Genomic DNA, 20,384 nt, shown 5'->3' on the forward strand with positions numbered 1-20,384 from the left:
GTGAGGATAGAAGAGGTGAGTTGTTCCATTTCTAGAGTAAGTGAGGTAACGGGAATAATGATGATGATGTCATCTGCATATATGAATGTTTTTAGGTTTGATCTGCTAGAGTCCGTGCCAGAGGGGCCAAGTAAATATTGAATAGGGAGGGGGATAGGGGGGAGCCTTGTGGGACTCCACAGGGGTTGCGCCAATGGTGGGAGAGGGTTCCATAGGTACGGTTAGTTAGGAAGTCTGTGAACCAATCTAATACCTGTCCGGAGATGCCGATGGAATCAAGACAGCTGAGCAAAATGTCGTGGTCGACCAGGTCGAAGGCACTGCTCAGATCGAATTGAAATATCAGGGTGCTTTTGCCCAGTGAGAACAGGTGGAGGAGGTAATTTGTCAGCGCGGTTAAGACGGTTTCTGTGCTATGGTTTGGGCGGAAACCGGACTGGGAGTTGTGAAGAATGTTGAACTTATCAAGGTATTTCGTGAGGTCGTGGTTAACTAGACCTTCCATGAGTTTTTGGAAGAGTGGTATGTTGGCGATGGGTCTGTAGTTGGCGGTAGAAGAGATTGGTTCCTTGGGGTGTTTTGGGATAGGGGATATGAGGATGTGGCCGAGTTTAGTCGGGAAGTGGCCAGTGGACAGGCATAGAGAGACCCAATTGAAGAGTTCGGCTTTGAATGTGGGGGGGGTGCGGATTTCATGATAGTGGGAGGGCAGGTATCTAATAGGCGTATCTAGTTGGAGTTGGCGTATTTAGCGTAAAGTTTGAGAAATAGGTTCCAGTCGGGATTTTCGAAGGAGTTCCAGGACATGTCAGCTATTGAACCTTCTGTACCTGCAGCATGTTGGATGAGTAATGGTTTGGGGCTGGGAGCTGCAAGCGACGATTTTAAAGTGTGAATTTTGTTGGCAAAATGGTCGGCTAGTGTACTGGCGGAGGGTGGGAGGTCTAAGATGGGGCGTTTGTGAGAATCTGTGTCGAGTAGGGAGTTAACTATTCTAAAAAGTGCTTTACTGTTTAGAGAAGGAGAGTTAATTAGTTGGGAGTAATGTTTACTGCGTTTTTCGTTGATCAGTTTTTTGTATTCTTTGACTTTTAGTCGTCAGGTGAATCTGTCTAAATCAGTCCTTGATTTACACCAAGTTCTTTCTAATTTCCGTACTTCACGTTTAATGGCTAGGAGGTCCGCGTCAAACCAGCTGTTTGAGGGGCGAAGTGTTTTCCTGCGAAGTCTTAGAGGGGCAGTGGTGTTTAGAACTTGGTCGCTAAATTTTTTCCAGTTTAGGTGGAAGTTAGGGTCTACGTCGGAGTTGGAGATGAGGGTGTAATGTGTCCAGAAGTCTGCTGGATTTATTTGTTCTCTTGTCCAGGTCAATTGCTTTGTATGGTTGGGGTTAAACTTCTTATCTGGTTGTTTTTTGAGCCAGGCTAATTCAAAATTGCATAGGAGATGGTCGGACCAGGGGGTGTGTGACCAGGTTTGGTCTGTGAGACTTATATTAGGAGTGATATTGGTGTTGGAAAGAAAAGTGATCAGGTCGAGGTGGTGGCCTTTGTTGTGTGTTGTGGATTGGGGGGGCTTGGGGAAGCCTAGCGACGTGAGGAAGGAAAGTAGGTCTGCGATGTTTGAGTTCTCTTCCTGCTCAAGGTGTAGATTGATGTCTCCTGCTAAGAGATTGTAGATGCCTGCTGATGAGTTTGTAAGGATCATCTTTTGCTTGGTTCCATTTATTAGGGGGTATGTAGAATAGCGTGACGATTAGGTTATCTATACAGTCTGTTTTGGAGATTTTGCAGGTGAGGATTTCCAGGTCATTAGTTAATTTAGAGTCTAGGACTTGGAAGTGGAAGTGGTTTCGGAGTATGATAGCAAGGCCACCTCCTCTTTTTGAGTTTCTTGAGAGGGGGATAATTTTGTAGTGTGGAGGGAGAATATCCCCTATGATAGTATCCTGGTCGGAAATGAGCCATGTTTCGGTTAGAAGAACAATATCTAAGTGTGTTTCTTCCAGCCAGTCTTTGATGAGTTGGGCCTTATTTCTAGCTGAGCGGATGTTCAAATAGGCACAATGAAGAATGGATTGTTCTGGGAGGCACGAGGGTATTGTACGTTGCAAATTTTTTAGAGATCGCTTTCTTTTTGGTGTTGGTCTAGGAGGGTGGTGAGTGGTGTTGATTACAGGAATTGGGAAAGGACCTGCTTCTGTGCAATCGTGTAAAAGTCGGTGGGGGCGGGGAAATTTGTCAGGACCTGAGATTCTATTCCATGTGGTATAGGTTGGAATAGGTTCAAAGGCTTTTGTAATCCAGCCTCTTGTGCTAAGCAAGTAGAGGAGGAGGAGGGCGGTGAATTTATGAGTGAGGCTGGTCATGTTGGAATTGCTGATCTCGGTGGGAGAGGGGAGGTTAAATTTGGAGGAGGAGGGCAGTCTGGGAGGGCTGGAGAGAAAGAAAGACCGAAGCTGGGTTATGTAAGGGGGAGATTGTGGGTGTTTGGAGAAGAGGACGGACGAGGGGTGAAGCTTAGAGAGGGGCTGGTATGGATAGAGGTGCTCAGCTTTTGGCACTTTGAGAATTTCTCAACAAAGATATGGATTAAAGTCTTGTGAGGATTTTCTCCCTCTACAAATATAAAATATTATTTGTGGAGTTTTAATTATGGAAATAACTGCAGTTATTATTAATTGGCATTTTTCATAGAAATTGAATTTAAAAAATAATTTTAATTGAAAATGTACAAATTTGTGTATTATTAATATGATATAGCCATGTTGGTCATATCCCACGCTCAGGTTACAGCTGTTCTGAAGGCTATTCATTTTATAAATAAAACAAAGAAATAGAAGACATACTGTTCAGCTGAGTTGTTTGCCTTCATATTGCTTTTGACTAGATAGTTTTCTTTCATCACAGCTTCCCAGGCCAAAGTCTCATTGTCCTCATTCTTTGAACCTAGAAATTAGAAACCATGCATTTAATTGATTTTTTACTTTGTCACCTCTTCCCATAAATTAAACTGGTTTCATCTGCAGTCTCTTTACACTAATTTTACCTTAATTTCATTCTTGTACATTTTGGTAGCAATTCTATATGCAGATACCACAATTTAGGCACCTCAATGGCACACATTGAGAGTCTGTTCTATAACATTTGGATTCCATTTTAGAATACTAGCATAACCTGGCATCGACGCACCAAATATTTATGTGCCTGCAATTACACTAGTTGTGTAAATGCAGCAAGGGCACTTGTAACTTACAGTATTCTACACTAGTGGCCAAAATTGTGGAAATACCTGCCAGTTTAGGCATTATGCTTTAAAAAAAATATGGCTATAACATCATCATTGTATTTAATGCATCAATTTTCAACTAATAACAGAAACTCTGTAATCACTTAACAAGACCAGCATAATATTTGGCACATTTCATAAAATAACGCTGTTCATAAGCTACTCAAACTAATAATCATAACACTGGGCAACAGAGGTTTTGGGGCATGAATTGTAGTGGGTATTCTATAGTGATTTGGGGTCACTGAATTTAAAACCAACCTTAATTTTTTGGTATAACCTTCTGATTTTTGGCAAAAGAGCATTATAATGCAAAAATGAACATTTTCACTATATTTCTAATGCTTGGAGTAAATGTTATAACAATCTCTGAAATATTAAAACAGGTTGCCTCAAATTAGTTTATTGAGCTAAAGTGAGAAAAGTGCATGGATAGCATTGAAGAATGTAATTGAGAATTTTCTGGGGAATAAGAAGGCACCAAACTATGTCCAAATGGTAGAGATGATGCTTAAAGCATTCTGTGATCTCAAATGCAACAACATGTCACTAGGAATTCATTTTCTCCCTCACATTTGGATTTTCTCCCCGATAATCTTGGTAGTGTTAGTGATGAGCACGAGGAAAGGTTTCACCAGGACATTGCCACAATGGAGAAACGATATCAGGGCAGATAGAATTCATCAACGCTGGCTGACTATTGTTGGACATTAATTAGAGATGCTCCTAATCTCGTTTATAAACGCATTTCAACAGCAAAACAATTCTAGAAAATAATATTTATAGGAACTCTTAAATCGGTGCAATGTGTTATATTATGACTTCTCATGCTATAAATATTTGCGATTTGCTCAAAAACTATACATGATAGGAGAAAACTGAGGCTATTTTCATTCACAGGAAATCAAATTCTATAAAGTAAACCTCATTTTCTTCTTGCCCCAGAAAAAAAGTTAAAATTTGCTGCGCAGTGTAATTTGTCCAGTTATCTGATGATGTCATTAGTGCATTTGATATCCCTTAGCCTTGATTACTGCCTCACATCTTCTTGGAATGCTGTCCACAAGTCTTTGGAGATCAATATATGTTATTATGTGGAATCAGGAGTTAATTATTGTTGCTATCCTCTCATGTTTGTTGGACAGTGGCTTTGCCACTACTGCTCTCTTTAATCTGGTCCACAGGTTCTCAATATGGGTTGAGATCTGGGCTGTTTCCTAGTCAGTCCAGTAACTCAACCTTGTTTTCTTTGAACCAGGGGAGGCTTTTCTTGGCTGTGTGGCAAGGGGCACCATCCTGTTGAAAATAGTCAACTGGCATGAAGGATTTCTCTGGCCACGAGCAGGACCTTGGACTGAAGGACCTCTTTTATGTATCTGTCAGCATTTATCACTCCATCAAGCACCTGCAATCGACCCACATCTCTGGGCATACAGCTCCACACCATTACACTCAAAAGATACTTCATTTTGGCAATAGTACGCTCTGACAAGCAGTCCTTGTCTGGTTGCCGACAAACATAGCGGACACCGTCACTGCCAAATATAGAGATTTGGGTCTCATTGCTCCACAACATCTTCTTCCACTGCTCTATGGCCCAGCTGGCATGCTCTTTAGACTAGTTCAAATGTTTGTGATGCTGAACTGTGTTGAGGAAGGGCTTTTTCCTTGGAATTCTTGCTTGTAGGCCTGCTTTCACTAGTCTCCGGTGAACTGTATGGCATGACACCAACACCCTGTTTTGGCTAGTGACTTATTGATGCAATTGGCAGTATGATTCTTTAGAGCCATTCTCACTAGCCTTATATCAGTCTGAGATGTTGTAACTTTTTTCTGGCCCTTTTCAGCCTTGTTTTTGATGCTTCTGGTCTCTTCAAAGCACTTGCAAAGTTTCAGTACCCCGGCTCGTAACACACCTTAACCAATTTTGGCTGCAACCTCTTGGTAACTATAGCCTTCTTTTCTTAAGGATATGGCTGATGCTCTTCTATTTAGGTGACCAGTCAAGTCTCTTCTGAAAAATTTAGCAAACAGCTATAATTTTATTGTATTTACCTCCTTCTTTTTACTAAGCCGCAGTAGAGGTTTCTACTGCAGCCCAGAACACTAAATGCTCTGACACTCAAAAAATTCCTATGAGCATTGGAGCATTTAGCAATCCAGGCCAAAGTAGAAACAAATATCACGGCTTAGTAAAAGAGGGCCTTAGACAATTAATATTCATTTAATTCAATGAAATTGCAATTAATGAAAAATAGTTCTAATACTGTTTATTTTAAATGGTTTTATAAATGTAGCAGAAATAGAATCATTCATTTTACAGTATATCAGGACAACACAACAGGGGAGAGTGTGGTGCAGTGGTTAAAGCTACAGCCTCAGCACCCTGGGGTTGTGGGTTCAAACCCACACTGCTCCTTGTGACCCTGGGCAAGTCACTTAATCCTTGCATTGCCCCAGGTACATTAGATAGTGAGCCCACTGGGACAGCAGGGAAAAATGCTTGTAAACTGTTCTGAGCTCTCCTGGGAGAAAAGTATAGAAATAGATCTGTCATATGCTGAAGCGATATAATAAGTTCTAATAAAACATAAAAATGAACACACAAAGAATAAGAATACAAGAAGTCAAGAGCTCATGAGTGGGGAACAGGCCGAAAAATTGGAGCAGATAGAGGTAAATAAGGAGGATGTCCTCAAACAGATAGACAGGTTAAAATGTGGTAAATCACTGGGCCCGGATGGGATCCACCCAAGGGTTCTGAAGGAACTAAGACAAGAAATAGCGGGCACAATCCAGCATGTTTGCAACCTATCCTTGAAAACTGGTGAGGTACCAGAGGACTGGAAATTGGCGAATGTCACACCTATCTTCAAGAAGGGATCGAGGGGTGACCCCGGAAACTACAGGCCGGTGAGCCTGACTTCAATTATAGGGCAGATGGTGGAAGCTATGATCAAGGACGGCATTTGCGAGCACATCGAGAGGAATGGCCTACTGAGAACAAGCCAGCATGGATTCTGTAAGGGAAGGTCGTGCCTAACGAACCTTCTGTACTTCTTTGAGGAAATAAGCAGTCGGGTGGCCAATGGGGAACTCATAGACATCATTTACCTCGATTTTCAAAAGGTTTTCGACAAGGTGCCACATGAAAGGCTGCTTAGGAAGCTGTGGAATCACGGGGTGGGAGGGGATGTGCACAGATGGACCAAGCACTGGTTGTCGGGTAGACTGCAGAGGGTCGGAGTGAAGGGCCAATATTCTGACTGGCGGGGAGTCACAAGCGGTGTGCCACAGGGATCGGTGCTGGGGCCGTTACTCTTCAACATATTTATCAATGACCTGGAAAAGGAGGCAAAGTGCGAGGTTATAAAATTTTCAGACGATACCAAACTGTGCGGCAGAGTTAGGTCCAGGGAGGAGTGTGAGGACCTGCAAAGGGACCTGGACAAGCTGGAAGACTGGGCAAACAAATGGCAAATGCGCTTTAACGTGGAAAAATGCAAGGTCATGCATATAGGGAAAAAGAACCCGTTGTTCAACTACAAATTGGGGGGGCATTGTTTGGAGACAGCAGACTTGAGAGAGACTTGGGTGTGCTGGTGGATGCATCACTGAAGCCATCTGCACAGTGCGCAGTAGCCTCGAAAAAAGCCAACAGGATGCTGGGCATCATAAAGAGGGGCATAACAACCAGGACGCGGGAAGTCATCATGCCATTGTATCGAGCGATGGTGCGTCCACATCTGGAATACTGCGTTCAGTATTGGTCGCCGCACCTCAAGAAGGACATGGCGGTACTTGAGAGAGTCCAAAGGAGAGCAACAAAACTGGTAAAAGGGCTGGAACACTGCCCATACGCCGAGAGGTTGGATAGGCTGGGGCTCTTCTCTCTGGAAAAAAGGAGGCTCAGGGGAGATATGATAGAGACCTTCAAGATCATGAGGGGCATAGAGAGGGTGGAAAGGGACAGATTCTTCAGACTGAAGGGGACAACAAGTACGAGGGGGCATTCGGAGAAACTGAAGGGAGATAGGTTCAAAACAAATGCAAGGAAGTTTTTTTTCACCCAAAGGGTCGTGGACACTTGGATTGCGCTACCGGAGGAAGTGATCAGGGATTCAAACAGGGATTGGACGGATTCCTGAGGGATAAAGGGATCGTGGGATACTGAGGGAGGAGCTGGGATGTAACATAAGTATAGAAAGCTAACCAGGTAATAAGTATAGAAACCCAACCAGGTCGTGCATGTGCAAGACTGGAGGGTTAGGACTTCGATGGGAAGATAGGACTTCAATGAGAAACCAAGGTGGCAAGGGAGCCCCTTCTGGTGATTCAGACAGGTCATGACCTGTTTGGGCCGCCGCGGGAGCAGACTGCCGGGCAGGATGGACCTATGGTCTGACCCGGCGGAGGCACTCCTTATGTTCTTATGTTCTTAAGTCAACTATGTATACTAATTAATAGTATAGGAAGTTCTATATCATGTTCACAAATACCATATATACTCAAATAAAGGACAAGAGTTTTGGGGCCAAAAAAATGGCCCAAAAATGGGGGGTCTCGTCATATATTCGGGTCATCACCCAACCCCCTCCCGGACTTCATGCAGGCTGCTGATAGGCCGGGATAGGAGGGATCCCTCTCATCTCCTATCCCGGCCACCTAACAATTTATTTTAACTCCCCCCCCCCCCACCTATCTGCCCACCTCCACGTACTTTTTTTGCAGGTTTTACTCCCTGGTGGTCCAGCGGTATATGGGGCAGGAGCTATCTTTCCGCATTCCTGCCCCATGCTGAGCCACTGCCTCCGATTTTGCGACACACCCCACAGGACCGAGCTATTCATGCTCTCTGCTCAGCCCCGTGCTGCTCTCTGATTGACTTCCGCTAGTTCTCATGGTATGCATGGGTGGGCAGACAGGCAGGGAAGGGGGGTGAGTTAAAAAAAATTGTTAGGTGGCCGGGATGGGAGACAAGAGGGTTCTCTCCTGTCCTGGCCTACCACTAGAACACCAGAGGGGGTACAGGGTAGGAAGGTAGAACAGGGTGCAGAGCCTGGCAGGTAGTGAGGGGGCTGATTGCATAGCCTAGTAGGGCAGGGAAGGAAGGGAGCTAGGTGAAGAGCCTGGTAGGGAAGGGGGCTGGGTGCAAAGCCTTGGAGAGCCTGGTTGGGAATGAGGCTGGGTGCAGAGCCTTGCAGGGCAGGGAGGGAAGGGGCTGAGTGCAGAACCTGGCAGGGAGGAAGGCTGAGTGCAGACCCTGGCAAGGGATGGTGTGAGGGAGGGGATTCTGGGTGCAGATCCTGGCAGAGCATGATACTTGAATATTAAGCCCCCATTTTATATTCGAGTCAACCATTTTTCTTCCTTTGGGGGGGGAAAATGGGGGTCTCAACTTACATAGTAACATAGTAGATGATGACAGATGAAGACCCGAATGGTCCATCCAATCTGCCCAACCTGATTCAATTTAAATTTTTTTATTTTTTTCTTCTTAGCTATTTCTGGGCAAAAATCCAAAGCTCTACCCGGTACTGTGCTTGGGTTCCAACTGCCAAAATCTCCGTCAAAACCTACTCCAGCCCATCTACACTCTCCCAGCCATTGAAGCCCTTTCCAGCCCATTCTCCCCCAAACGGCCATATACAGACCGTGCAAGTCTGCCCAGTACTGGCCTTAGTTCAATATTTACTACTAGTATTTTAGCCCATTACATTAACGGGTGCTAGAATATATGTCTTTATTTCTGTCTCTCTCTTTCCCTCCCGCTGTCTTTCTTTCTGTCTGTCTCTCTCCATTGGCCCCCTTTGTCTGTCTGTCTTTCTGTGTCTCTCCCTGCCCCTGTGTCTTTCTTCTTTTCTTTCTGTCTCCCTTCCTCCCGCTGTCTGTCTTTCTTTCTATCTATCTATGTCTCTCTTTCTGCCTCCTATGCAGCAGCATTTCTCTCCCCCCACTTCCCTGTGCAGCAGCCACAGCAGCAGCAATCCCTACCCCTCCATTTCCCTCCCCCCACACCACTTCCCTGTGCAGCAGCAGCGTTTCCCCTATCTCCCCTTTCTCTTCCCGCAGTCTGGCCGGCTCCCTTACTGCCCCCCTTCCCTTCCCGCGGTCCCGACAAACCTGCTGATTCCAGTAGCGTGTGCAGCACTCTTCACACGCTGCTTCAGGGCCTTCTACTGCCCTGATTTACTCTGCTACGTCCTGATGACTCTGATACGTCCTGACGACTCTGCTGGAATCGGCAGGTTTGTAGTCGGGACCACGGGACGGGAAGGGGGGGGCAGTAAGAGAGCCATGTCTCTGTCTCGCAGCGGGCTTGCCGGCTCCGGCCAGCCAAAGTTCATTTTTTAGTTCAAAGCTGACGCTGCGTCTCCTCTCTCGATCCCCGCCAGAATAGTGGAGAAAGTGGGCCCTATGCCTTTTAACATAAATGAATAGTGCAAATGGGCTACTGATATACTGATTCACTGGGGTCTAGGGAAATACAAAAGGAACAATGCAGATTTTGATAAGCTTATGCTTATCACATTATTATAAATTTAGACATTATTATAAATTTAGACCTCTTGTTCATCCATACCAGTTTGTAAAGATGGGCATAGAACAACTGTTTTGTTGCATATCCTTGCAAGTATTAGAACTCTTTCACCCATGCCAAGTGATACACTAGAGCAGTTTGCATATAGGGTGTGCTGTACTTAAAGAGCAAGAACGCTGGCCCAGTTAAGCAGATTATGGTCAGAGAGAGCATAAAGAATTTCTATTAGAATTATTAGCCCCTGAGATTACTAAACACCTTCTGTTGTTTTTGAAGGACCCGAAAGCTACCCCTTTTGACACTTTACTGCTCTGGATTGGGTCTGTGTGGAAGACCCAGCAAGCTCAAATTATTTCAGTAACAGAAACTAGGAGGTGGCATGCTGAAGGAGCATCCCAATACAAGAAAACACCACACACAGGAAACAGAGGGCATGTCAGAAGTAATTACAGGAATTCCTCCACTTATATTCCTTACCATGAGCTCAGAGCACAGACAGAAAAATTAGAAAAAGAGAAAATTCCAATGGGAATAGGATAGATATACAATGCAGGTAGAATTGAAGGGCTGAAGTTAGGACCCAAAGTAGTGAACTGGATTAGAAACTGGCTGCGGATAGACACCAGAAAGTGGTGGCTAATGGAAGTTGCTCAGAGGAAATTAGATAGTAATTTATCAATTTTATGATAGACTGTAGGTTTAAAATAAATAGGCAAATATAATTTATTTTGGGTGAGATCATCATCTTGATGGCATCAAGCAGTCCCCACTAAGAAAGTCTAAGGTGTCCTTTTACTAAGGTGCACTAGAGTTTTTAGCGCACGCAGGATATTACCACACGCTACATGGCTAGAACTAACGCCAGCTCAATGCTGGCATTAGCGTCAAGCGCATGGCAATGTAGCGTGTGTTATTCCACACGTTAACGCCCTAACGCAGCTTCGTAAAAGGAGCCCTAAGTGGTGACCATTTTTTTGTTAGTTCTTGAATAAATGTACTTAAAGCCTCCTCATTTAATTATATGGTTTCCTCTATAGTAGGTCCAAAAAGTACACCTAAATATTTCAGTCTAGTTGACGTCCATTTAAAGTTATGTTGTAAAATTTCTACCTCCCTATCCGGACAATTGAGAGGCATAATTTCCATTTTGGATTGATTTAATTTGTAGCCTGAGATGTAAGAGAAGCGTCCAATAGTTTCCATGATTACTGGAATGGATTCCACAGTTGAATAGATAAAGACATCATCCGCATATGCTGAATCTACTTAGTTCTGAATGGTATACTCTGAATAGCAATATGCTGCTGAAGCACAAGTAGTAGAGGTTCTATCGCAACATTAAACAAGAGGGAAACTGGGGGCAACCTTGTTGTGTACCTCTAGTAGGCAAAAAAGGCAATGATAATTTATTATTAATATAAATCCTAGTTGTAGAATTAGAATAGAATACTTTAATCATGTTAATTGCATGTTGAGAAAATCCAAACGATTGCAAGGACTGAAATAAAAAGGACCATTCAACACAATCAAACACCTTTTCTGCATCCAAGGCAAGTGCAACATTAGATTCCTTCAGTTTCGGGATGGTTTGTAATACTTCTAAAAATAATCTGGAGTTATCATACGAGTATCTTAACATAGTAACATAGTAGATGACGGCAGATAAAGACCCGAATGGTCCATCTAGTGTGCCCAACCTGATTCAATTTAAATTTTTTAATTTTTTCTTCTTAGCTATTTCTGGGCAAGAATCCAAAGCTCTACCTGGTACTGTGCTTGGGTTCCTACTGCCGAAATCTCCATTAAAACCTACTCCAGCCCATCTACACCCTCCCAGCCATTGAAGCCCTCCCCAGCCCATCCTCCATCAAATGGCCATATACAGACACAGACCGTGCAAGTCTGTCCAGTACTGGCCTTAGTTCAATTTTTAATATTATTTTCTGATTCTAGATCCTCTGTGTTCATCCCACGCTTCTTTGAACTCAGTCACAGTTTTACTCTCCACCACCTCTCTCGGGAGCGCATTCCAGGCATCCACCACCCTCTCCATAAAGTAGAATTTCCTAACATTGCCTTTGAATCTACCACCTGTGACACACTTATCCCTTACTCTAACCAGCAGAGGGACTAAGTGTGTTGAGTTTTGGCCTGTCGGCGTGGCCTCCTCAGGTTGGAAGAAGGCTTTTCAGGGTAGAACAGTCCTAGGCGCCTGCCTAGTCTGCCAGGCCACACTGAGAGTAACTTATAAAGAGAAGACCACACAGGTAAGTCTTGTTACAAAAGAATGTTCTTGAGCTTTATTGGACCCGGGGTCTGAATACCATCAGCCACCCGTATGTCAGGGCAAAAATTATAAAATACAAAATAATTTGCAGTTGTCAGAATGGCTTGCTATAAATGCCACATACAGTTCAATAACCCTGAACTTTCCAGTTTAAATATAGTCCTCTTCACCAGGGAAAAAGGCAAATGAAAAATATCAGGAAAATAAAACTTTCAAACTTGGCACACCTTGTGACTACAGCCAGAGTAACTACAGTTTCAAAACTTAGTACTGAATTTCTTAAACGTTTCAGCTTACCTAGCTGAGACACGGACAGGCTTGCAGAGCAGGCTTCACAGCTCGTTATAATCAGCTGGGCTTCCTGGCCAACGGAACACAATAAGGCATTATATAAGCTGTGAACTTTACTTGGGTTTTTCCCATGGAGCTTTCACACCCCTACAGATAAGGTTCCTTGAATAAACAAAGCTCTCCTGGCAGTCATACAGAGTAGCGGAGAGATTTTCCTGCTCTTCTCCTAATCTCTGTTAGCTGGGCTTGGGTTACAGGAGACAGCACAAGCACAGCCTTGCTTCCTTCCCCTTAACAACTAACCTCCATATCAGTGGGGAAATGGCTAGCTTCCAGCAATGGCTCAGCGATATCCATAGCCTCTGTCTGCTCAGCAGCCTCTGGGGTGGAGTTGAGGTAGTCCTCTGTCATCTCCACGTCCTCACTGTTGCGGGCTGGAGGAGAGAGACTTCTCCCCTCATCTGCCTCCAAGCTCTGCTGCCTCTCCTGCCGCTGCCTGAGCTCGTTAGCCCTAGCTCCGTCCCGGCTATCCCTGCTCCCCTCACTGAGATTCCATACTCTGTTTTTATGTTGGTTAAAGCCCCACCCCTCTCTCCTCAGAGCAGCTGTGTTAGGCAGGAAATCCCTAGGGAAATAACTCAGGTTTCTCCTAGGCTGGTAATGAGCATACCTTCCAGCCCTAGGACTCCACTTCTCCATAAGAGTCCTCTCAGGCTTTCTAGGGTACCAGTCCTGAGATGGCGCCCTTTGCTGGATGTATCTATGTTCCTGCCTCTCCTGCTCTACCTCACTGTCTGAGGGGTAGTCAGCCAAAACCAAACTTTTACTTTTAACCTGGTCAGCCCTTCTGACCAGGGACCGTGTTTTCCTTTTATCCCAAAGCTGGCCACAGGTTTGTCACACACCCCTCAACCTCAAATTATGTCCTCTGGTTTTACCATTTTCCTTTCTCTGGAAAAGATTTTGTTCTACGTTAATACCCTTCAAGTATTTGAACGTCTGAATCATATCTCCCCTGTCTCTCCTTTCCTCTAGGGCAGGGGTGCCCAACTCGTCGATCGCGATAAACCTGTAGCTCAGGAAGGCAACGTGAGTTGATCGCAGAGCCCATCCCGGGCTCTGTGATAGACTCGTGTTGCCATCCCGATTTACCGAGCCTATCAGCCTTCCTCTCCCCGATGTCAAAGATGCCGACACCGGGCATTAGGCTGTTTTTGTCATTTCGGGGGGGGGGGGGGCGTGGTGGCATGGCGGCGGCAGCAGCAACAGCCTGAAAAAGAAATCATCCTGGCCCGGGTGGTGTCATACTCTGGAACTTCTACCTCTTCCATCAGCCCTCTCCCTGCTTCCGGCCACACCCCCTGCTCCGCGGCTCTCTTCGGCAACTCAGCAGCAGCGATCAACACAAGCTTCTGACGTCGGGGCCTACCCTCTGCGAGTCCCGCTTGTTTCAACTTCCTTTTTCCACAAAGGCGGGACTCGTAGAGGGAAGGCCTCGATGTCGGCAGCTTGTCTTGATCACCGCTGCTAACGAGTTGCTTAAGAGAGCCACGGAGCAGAGGGGTTTTGCAAGGTGCAGGTAGAAGGGAGAGGGCCAGATGCAGGACTCGTGGGTGAGGGAGCAGAAGAGAGAGAGAAAGAGAGAGGGGAGAGAAACAAAATGAAATATTTCATACTGGGCTGGACCGGAGTGGAGGGAGGGTGGAAAGATTCTGGCTACAGTGCAGTAACATAGGAAAAGAGGGGAAAGCTGAAAATGGAGATAGTGACACAAAGAAGAGAAAGAGTAAGCAGGACCTACTGAATAAGGATAGAGATACAGAGGGGACATGAAGAGGAGGTGAAATAGAGACATAGAAGTAATGCTGAAAAAGTGTGTGGGGGGGAGATAAAGACATTGAAAGGGCAAATGGTGAACATGGGGTAAAGACAAGGACAGAGACAAATGAAGATTCTGAAAAAGTGGTGAGATAGGGATATAGGTGAGATGGACACAAAGAAGGGTGATGCTGGAAAATAGGTGGAATGGTAATTCTGACAGACACAGAAGGGAAATGCTGGATCAAGGAGAGATGGGGCTCAGGCTGGATGGAATGAGGAGAAATGCCTTGTTGGCCCGGAACTTCCTCTCCTACGTCAGAATTGACGTCAGGGAGCGGAATGCTGGTCAGCGCAATGCTTCTGCAGGGAAAGCTTGGGACAGCGGTGGCTTGGGGGCTGTTCCCCGATGGCGGTGGCAGCAAACCGAGTGGCTTGGGGGAGGGCACGGAGAAAGAAAGAAAGGGGCAGACAGGGAGACAGAAAGAAGGGGGAACAGGAAGACAGAAAGAAAAAGTTGGGGGAGAGAATGAGGTCTGGAGGAGAGGAAACATACAGGAGGCTGAAAGAAAGGAAGAAAGATTGGATGCACAGTCAGAAGAAGAAAGTGCAACCAGAGACTCATGAAATCACCAAACAGCAAAGGTAGGAAAAATGATTTTATTTTCAATTTAGTGATCAAAATGTGTCGGTTTTGAGAATTTATATCTGCTGTCTATATTTTGCACTATGGCTCCCTTTTACTAAACCGCAATAGCGTTTTTTAGCGCAGGGAGCCTATGAGCATTGAGAGCAGCACGAGGCATTCAGCGTAACTCCCTGTGCTAAAACCTACTATTGTGGTTTAGTAAAAAGGGAAGGGGTGTATTTGTCTATTTTTGTATTTTGTTACTGAGGTGACATTGTATAGAGTCATCTGCCGTGACCTCTTTGAAAAAACCCGGAATATGAATAATTAACATTTTCTATGCCTTTCAGTGTGCTTTGTGTTTTTTTTTTTTAATTTTATTGTTGGTAGATCATTTTGACTTAGTCATTATAAAAGTAGCTCGCAAGCCCATAAAGTGTGGGCACCCCTGCTCTAGGGTATACATATTCAGGGCTTCCAGTCTCTCCTCATACGTCTTCTGGCGCAAGCATACATCTAGATAGCCTTCTTTTTCTTTTTTTTTTTAGTTCAAAGAGTTTTATTGATTTTTTAAGTATAGAGTACAAAGCCAACCATATGGGTGCTCCAACAAGGAGCACAGAATAACAAGATCATTAACAAATGTGAAGTGTATCCACAGTAAAATTACAGACATAAATGGGAAATGCATAAACAAGAAAGGGGTGAGATGGCGTATAGCAGTGGTTCCCAAACCTGTCCTGGGGGACCCCCAGCCAGTCAAGATATCCCTAATGAATATGCATGAAAGAGATTTGCATATAATGGAAGTGACAAGTATGCAAATCTCTCTCATGCATATTCATTAGGGATATCTTGAAAACCTGACTGGCTGGGGGTCCCCCAGGAGAGGTTTGGGAACCACTGGCATATAGCAATGAAGAGGATATAAAATAAATTATGAGAAGTATTCTACCAATGTACCAGGATAACCAGCATAAAACATCCAAATGTAAAAGAAAGTAATACATACAATATATAGTGCAGCCTGAAAAGTACCTGAGATATCTTCCATCAAAGGGTGAGATAAGACAGAAATTACACAAATGAGGGCAAAATTCAAGGATCTGATTTACAATATTCAAATAATCTTTTAACACTCTGGCTGTCGAACCACAGCTAGCCAGCGGCTAATACCACAACATTCTGACGCTCAGGAAAAAAATTGATGTATGAATGGAGGATGGATAGGTGTCACTGTCATGGCCAGAACTCCATGTTAGTGCGATGAGCACAAGCAAATAGGATTTGTGTTGCTGTCATACCTTCTGATTTGTATGTTTGCTCGTTGACAAAGTATGAGTAACTGCATTATTACATCAATAAGGGGATTGGTCACTGACATATGAAGTGTATTCTACAGCTCGGGGGGGTTCACTTGTCTGTGGATGATGTTCTATGTCACAATATATGATGACTAATGTAGGCCACAATAGTTTGCTATACAAGCTGAGCTGCTTGCATACAGAGTGGTGTAGGGAAGCCAATGGAGGGTGTGGGCCACATATGGTATAATGTGCTACACCACTACCATTTCTACTAGCGTGCATAATGTCTATAGTGCTGTGTTGTCCAGATAACATTGAAAGAGGGCTCTGCTCAGAAGAGCTTACAATGTGATTAGGACACACACACCTCTAATATAATATTGAAGGCTTCAAGTGAGACACAAAAGGAACAAGGTCTTCAACAACCCCACCCCCTTTCAGCATGCATATAGCTAATACATGCATTGGAACAATATATGCACAGGGCTGTGTTAACAAACGCTTAGAAGGTGTGTGTGTGTGAGGGGGGGGTTATATATGTGGGAGAAGCTGAGATACATGCTCCCAGGAATTCCATGAGCTGTCCCTACAATCCACACAAAGCGATTGTAAAATAGGGTGGAATGTTTCAGCCACTATCAGCAGCACATTTGTAAGTAGGGTATGGTGTTATAAGCACTCCCACCACCAATGATTCTAATGTTGCATGATCAGGCAGCCACCTGCCTTCAGGATCCCCCGTCAGCACAGATGGGGCAGCCACTCCACCGCCAGCTGGGGCAACGCCAGCAGCAGCTTCTACAGCCGGGCCCTTTTCCACAGCCGGCCCCTCTTCAACAGCCAGGCCCTCTTCCACAGCCGGCCTCTCTTCCACAGCCTGGACCTCTTTAGCCATCTGGGCCCCTTCAGCCTCTGGGACAACACCTGCACCCCTTGCTCCATCCGTCCCCCCTTGCCAAGAGCAGCACCCCCATGTGGAGGGGGAAACCCATCCTGCTGCCACTCCTCCCCTACAGCACACGTCTCCTGGGGTCTGTCAAGGGACAGCTCCCCCTTGGGGGATCCCAGGAAGAGAATCTTAAACTGCAGAAGAGGAGCTAGGTGAGATGGAGGGCCGATTCCCCATCCTCCAGGGTCAGCTGTGTGCCATCTTGAGGCACCTCCAGGCCCAGCACCTCCAGTCTGCTGGTCTGAGCGCTCAAATCTAGCAACTGGAGGTGAGCCTCAGTGCCACTATACATCACCATGCGATGGCTGGAGAGGGCCACATGTTGGGCCTCCAGGCCACCATAGTAGCGCTGCAGGCTCGTGTGCTGGCCCTGGAGGGTTGCATTGCGACCCTGGAGGGTTGGGGCCCAGAGAGGGGTGCTCCCCCTCGGCCCTAAGGCTCTTAGGGAACCAGCCATGTTCCCCCTGTGCTCCTTTTTGCAAGGGGGAATGCTTTATCCAACTCCCACCCCTCCCTGCCCCTCCTCCGGCCTAGCCGCCCCCCTCCAAAAAATTGAGAGGAGACAGATTCAAAACGAATGCTAGGAGGTTCTTCTTCACTCAGAGAGTGGTGGACATCTGGAATGCACTTCCAAAAGAGGTGATAGGACAGAGTACATTATTGGGGTTCAAAAAGGGACTGGATGATTTCCTGAAAGAGAAGGGGATAGCAGGGTACAGATAGAGGGTTACTTACAGGACATGAAATAAATAGGGTATAAACATCTTAGGTAAGGAGCACTTACAGGTCATGGACCTAGGGGGCCGCCATGGGAGCGGACTGCTGGGCACAATGGACTCCTGGTCTGACCCGGCAGGGGCAATGCTTATGTTCTTATGTGTTCTTACAAAACATTCTATTGTGTTTATATTTGAAAATATATTTATGTTTATATTTTGAAACAGTGTCTGGTGTATTAACTCCTCTAATTGTAACTGGTTTGCAACCACTTGCTATACATGGCCATGTAGAACAGATTTAATACAATCCAGTCTGAGGAGAAATGGGTGATAATCTGGCCTCTCAACTATAAAGGCAAGCCTCCAGTTCTCTATAGGTGGAAGGGGGGGGGGCATTAGGAAATGCCAGACAACCATCACCTCACCCTTTAAAAAAAACCCAACCAACAAAGGTGTCTACCTGCTTTAAATGCCCTCTTAAAATCTTCATTGGGCCAACTGTACTTTCAGTGCTATGAATAGCGGCCCACTTGCACACATCATTATGACTATAGTCCACATTCACCAAAGACAACCATTGTCTGTCCCTCAATCAAAAAGACCCATCGGGGGACTTTGTGGTACACCTTCCAAAGTAACTGCACAATTGTCTCAGGTGCTGTCCCAAGGGAAAAGGCTGATGCATCACAGGCTATCAGCACCTTAGGTCTTCCCCCCCATATCACATGATGTACCAAGGGCCCTGTGATGTAACAGAGGAACCAGAGGTCTTTACAGTAGCTGCAGCTCCCAATGTCTCCAGGACAAGGGAGGGGGTGCCTGGAGGATGAGGTGTTTGTGGTCAGCAGAAAGTGGCCATCCCTCCTGACATTCATTGAGGATTAGGGGTATGGGTATGGGAGATATGTTTCATTTTTTAGTACTGCTGAATCTGTGGTCCAGCCCAAACCAAACGCCTGTTATGGTGCTCATCCATCACAATTGCTACTTTTGATCTATCACCACTTCCTACGGGAGGGGTTTCAGTGTCAATTTGTGTAAATTGACACTGTCAATTGGTTTCAGTGTCAATTTGTGTAAATCCAACAATGGTTGCTTTATTAGAATTAGTGATGGGCCCAGGGCCAAACCTGCTTTCCGGCCTAGGCATAAGAATAACACTCTTTGGAGGGCCGCTGTGGAATAAGCAAGGCAGGAAAAAGAAACCACTCTGCCAATACTACCCTGTTCCAAGTTAGTTCATTTTGAATCCAGTTCACTCTATCACAGGCTGATAATGTGTACAACCAAAGTGATCACAAACACACATTTAGTTTTGCTGTAACTTCTTGCTTCACACTACTAAAAGAACCACCCCCTCTGCCTGAATGCTACATACTGCACTGAGCTTTCTTCTTTCAGGAGAGTGGTGTAAGGTTTCCCCTCTCCCCAATCAGGGCTGTGAAATGTCAGGTGACTTAAACTACTCAGGGCTTCATTGGTCTTCCCACTGTTAGGTACCTCTCCCCCCTCTCTCATTATATGTTGGTTGTATACAGGGAATCTGGTGGCATTACTTGAGATACCAAATCCTCACATTCTGTAAAGTCTCTCATGAGGACATTACACCATTGAAGACAACACAGGCAGCAAGCTGTGGCCTGGTTGGAAGCTAAGGTGAAGGGACATGTGCATTGGGAGATGTGGAAAGAGGAGTGGAACCATCTATCCCACCTTCCTTCCTCACTACACCAGTGCATTGCGACAGGGAAGGCTATGCCACTGCTTTCAACCAGACTGGCAAATTCTAATACCAGGCTGGTCACAGAAAGGGAGACACTGTAGATAAAAACAAGCCCCTCTCTTCACTTTTCCTACAATTTCTTTCATAAATGGACTACTCAACCTAAAACCCTTTACAGGCAGAAAGGCACAACAGAGGGTTCAAACAAGGGGAGAGACTTCCCAGGCAGAAGCCTCAGCAGGATATATGCACCCCCAGTGGGATCAATGAATCTCAGCTTCTGTTTGTAGGAGGCAGTTCCAAACTCACAGCCACACAAGAGAGGGGGCAAGGAGAAAAGAGACATAACCACATACTGTGACTAGTCCGACACAAGGCCTGCCAAGGTCCCAGTTAGGCCAGGGGTAAAAGTAAAAATGAAAACCAGGAAGGGAAATTCCAAGGTCCCTCTGGTTCCTGAGATTGACAATTTCTCCTTTGACCACCAGAGGGAGCCTGAATTGACTGAGGAGGAGTTAGGGGATATGTACACGAGTCACCACCGGGGGAGCCCAAGAGCCCCAGGCAGGTCTGCTGACTCAGGTAGATTAGGGCGTGCCCCTAGAGTATGTAAGCCAGCAGTGGAGATCAGAGAGGCAGGCCAGCTAGGGAGGAGGTTTAGGCCTTGTCTCCCTGAGGTACTCCCTGGGCCAAGCAGGTGCACTAACCCTACACTGATGGAAGTGGAGGAGACTGGACCAGCTGAGGAGCTGTCTTTGTTGGATGCTGAACTGCCCATGGAATGCCAAGAGAGTTTTCCTGAAGGGGATACCAATTTTCCTGAGGCCATGCAG

At 45.5% G+C, this 20,384-nt stretch overlaps 1 protein-coding gene across 1 annotated transcript in view; it reads right to left on the bottom strand.

The window, feature by feature from the left end:
* The window catches only part of TRPM8 (transient receptor potential cation channel subfamily M member 8), a 2,182,726-nt gene that overhangs the window by 38,289 nt on the left and 2,124,053 nt on the right, over positions 1–20,384 (bottom strand). The window contains 1 exon segment of the mRNA XM_033944097.1: positions 2,849–2,948. Coding sequence (XP_033799988.1) covers positions 2,849–2,948 — 100 coding nt within the window.

The sequence above is a fragment of the Geotrypetes seraphini genome, chromosome 5 (assembly GCF_902459505.1).
Source record: "Geotrypetes seraphini chromosome 5, aGeoSer1.1, whole genome shotgun sequence".
NCBI lineage: Eukaryota > Metazoa > Chordata > Amphibia > Gymnophiona > Dermophiidae > Geotrypetes > Geotrypetes seraphini.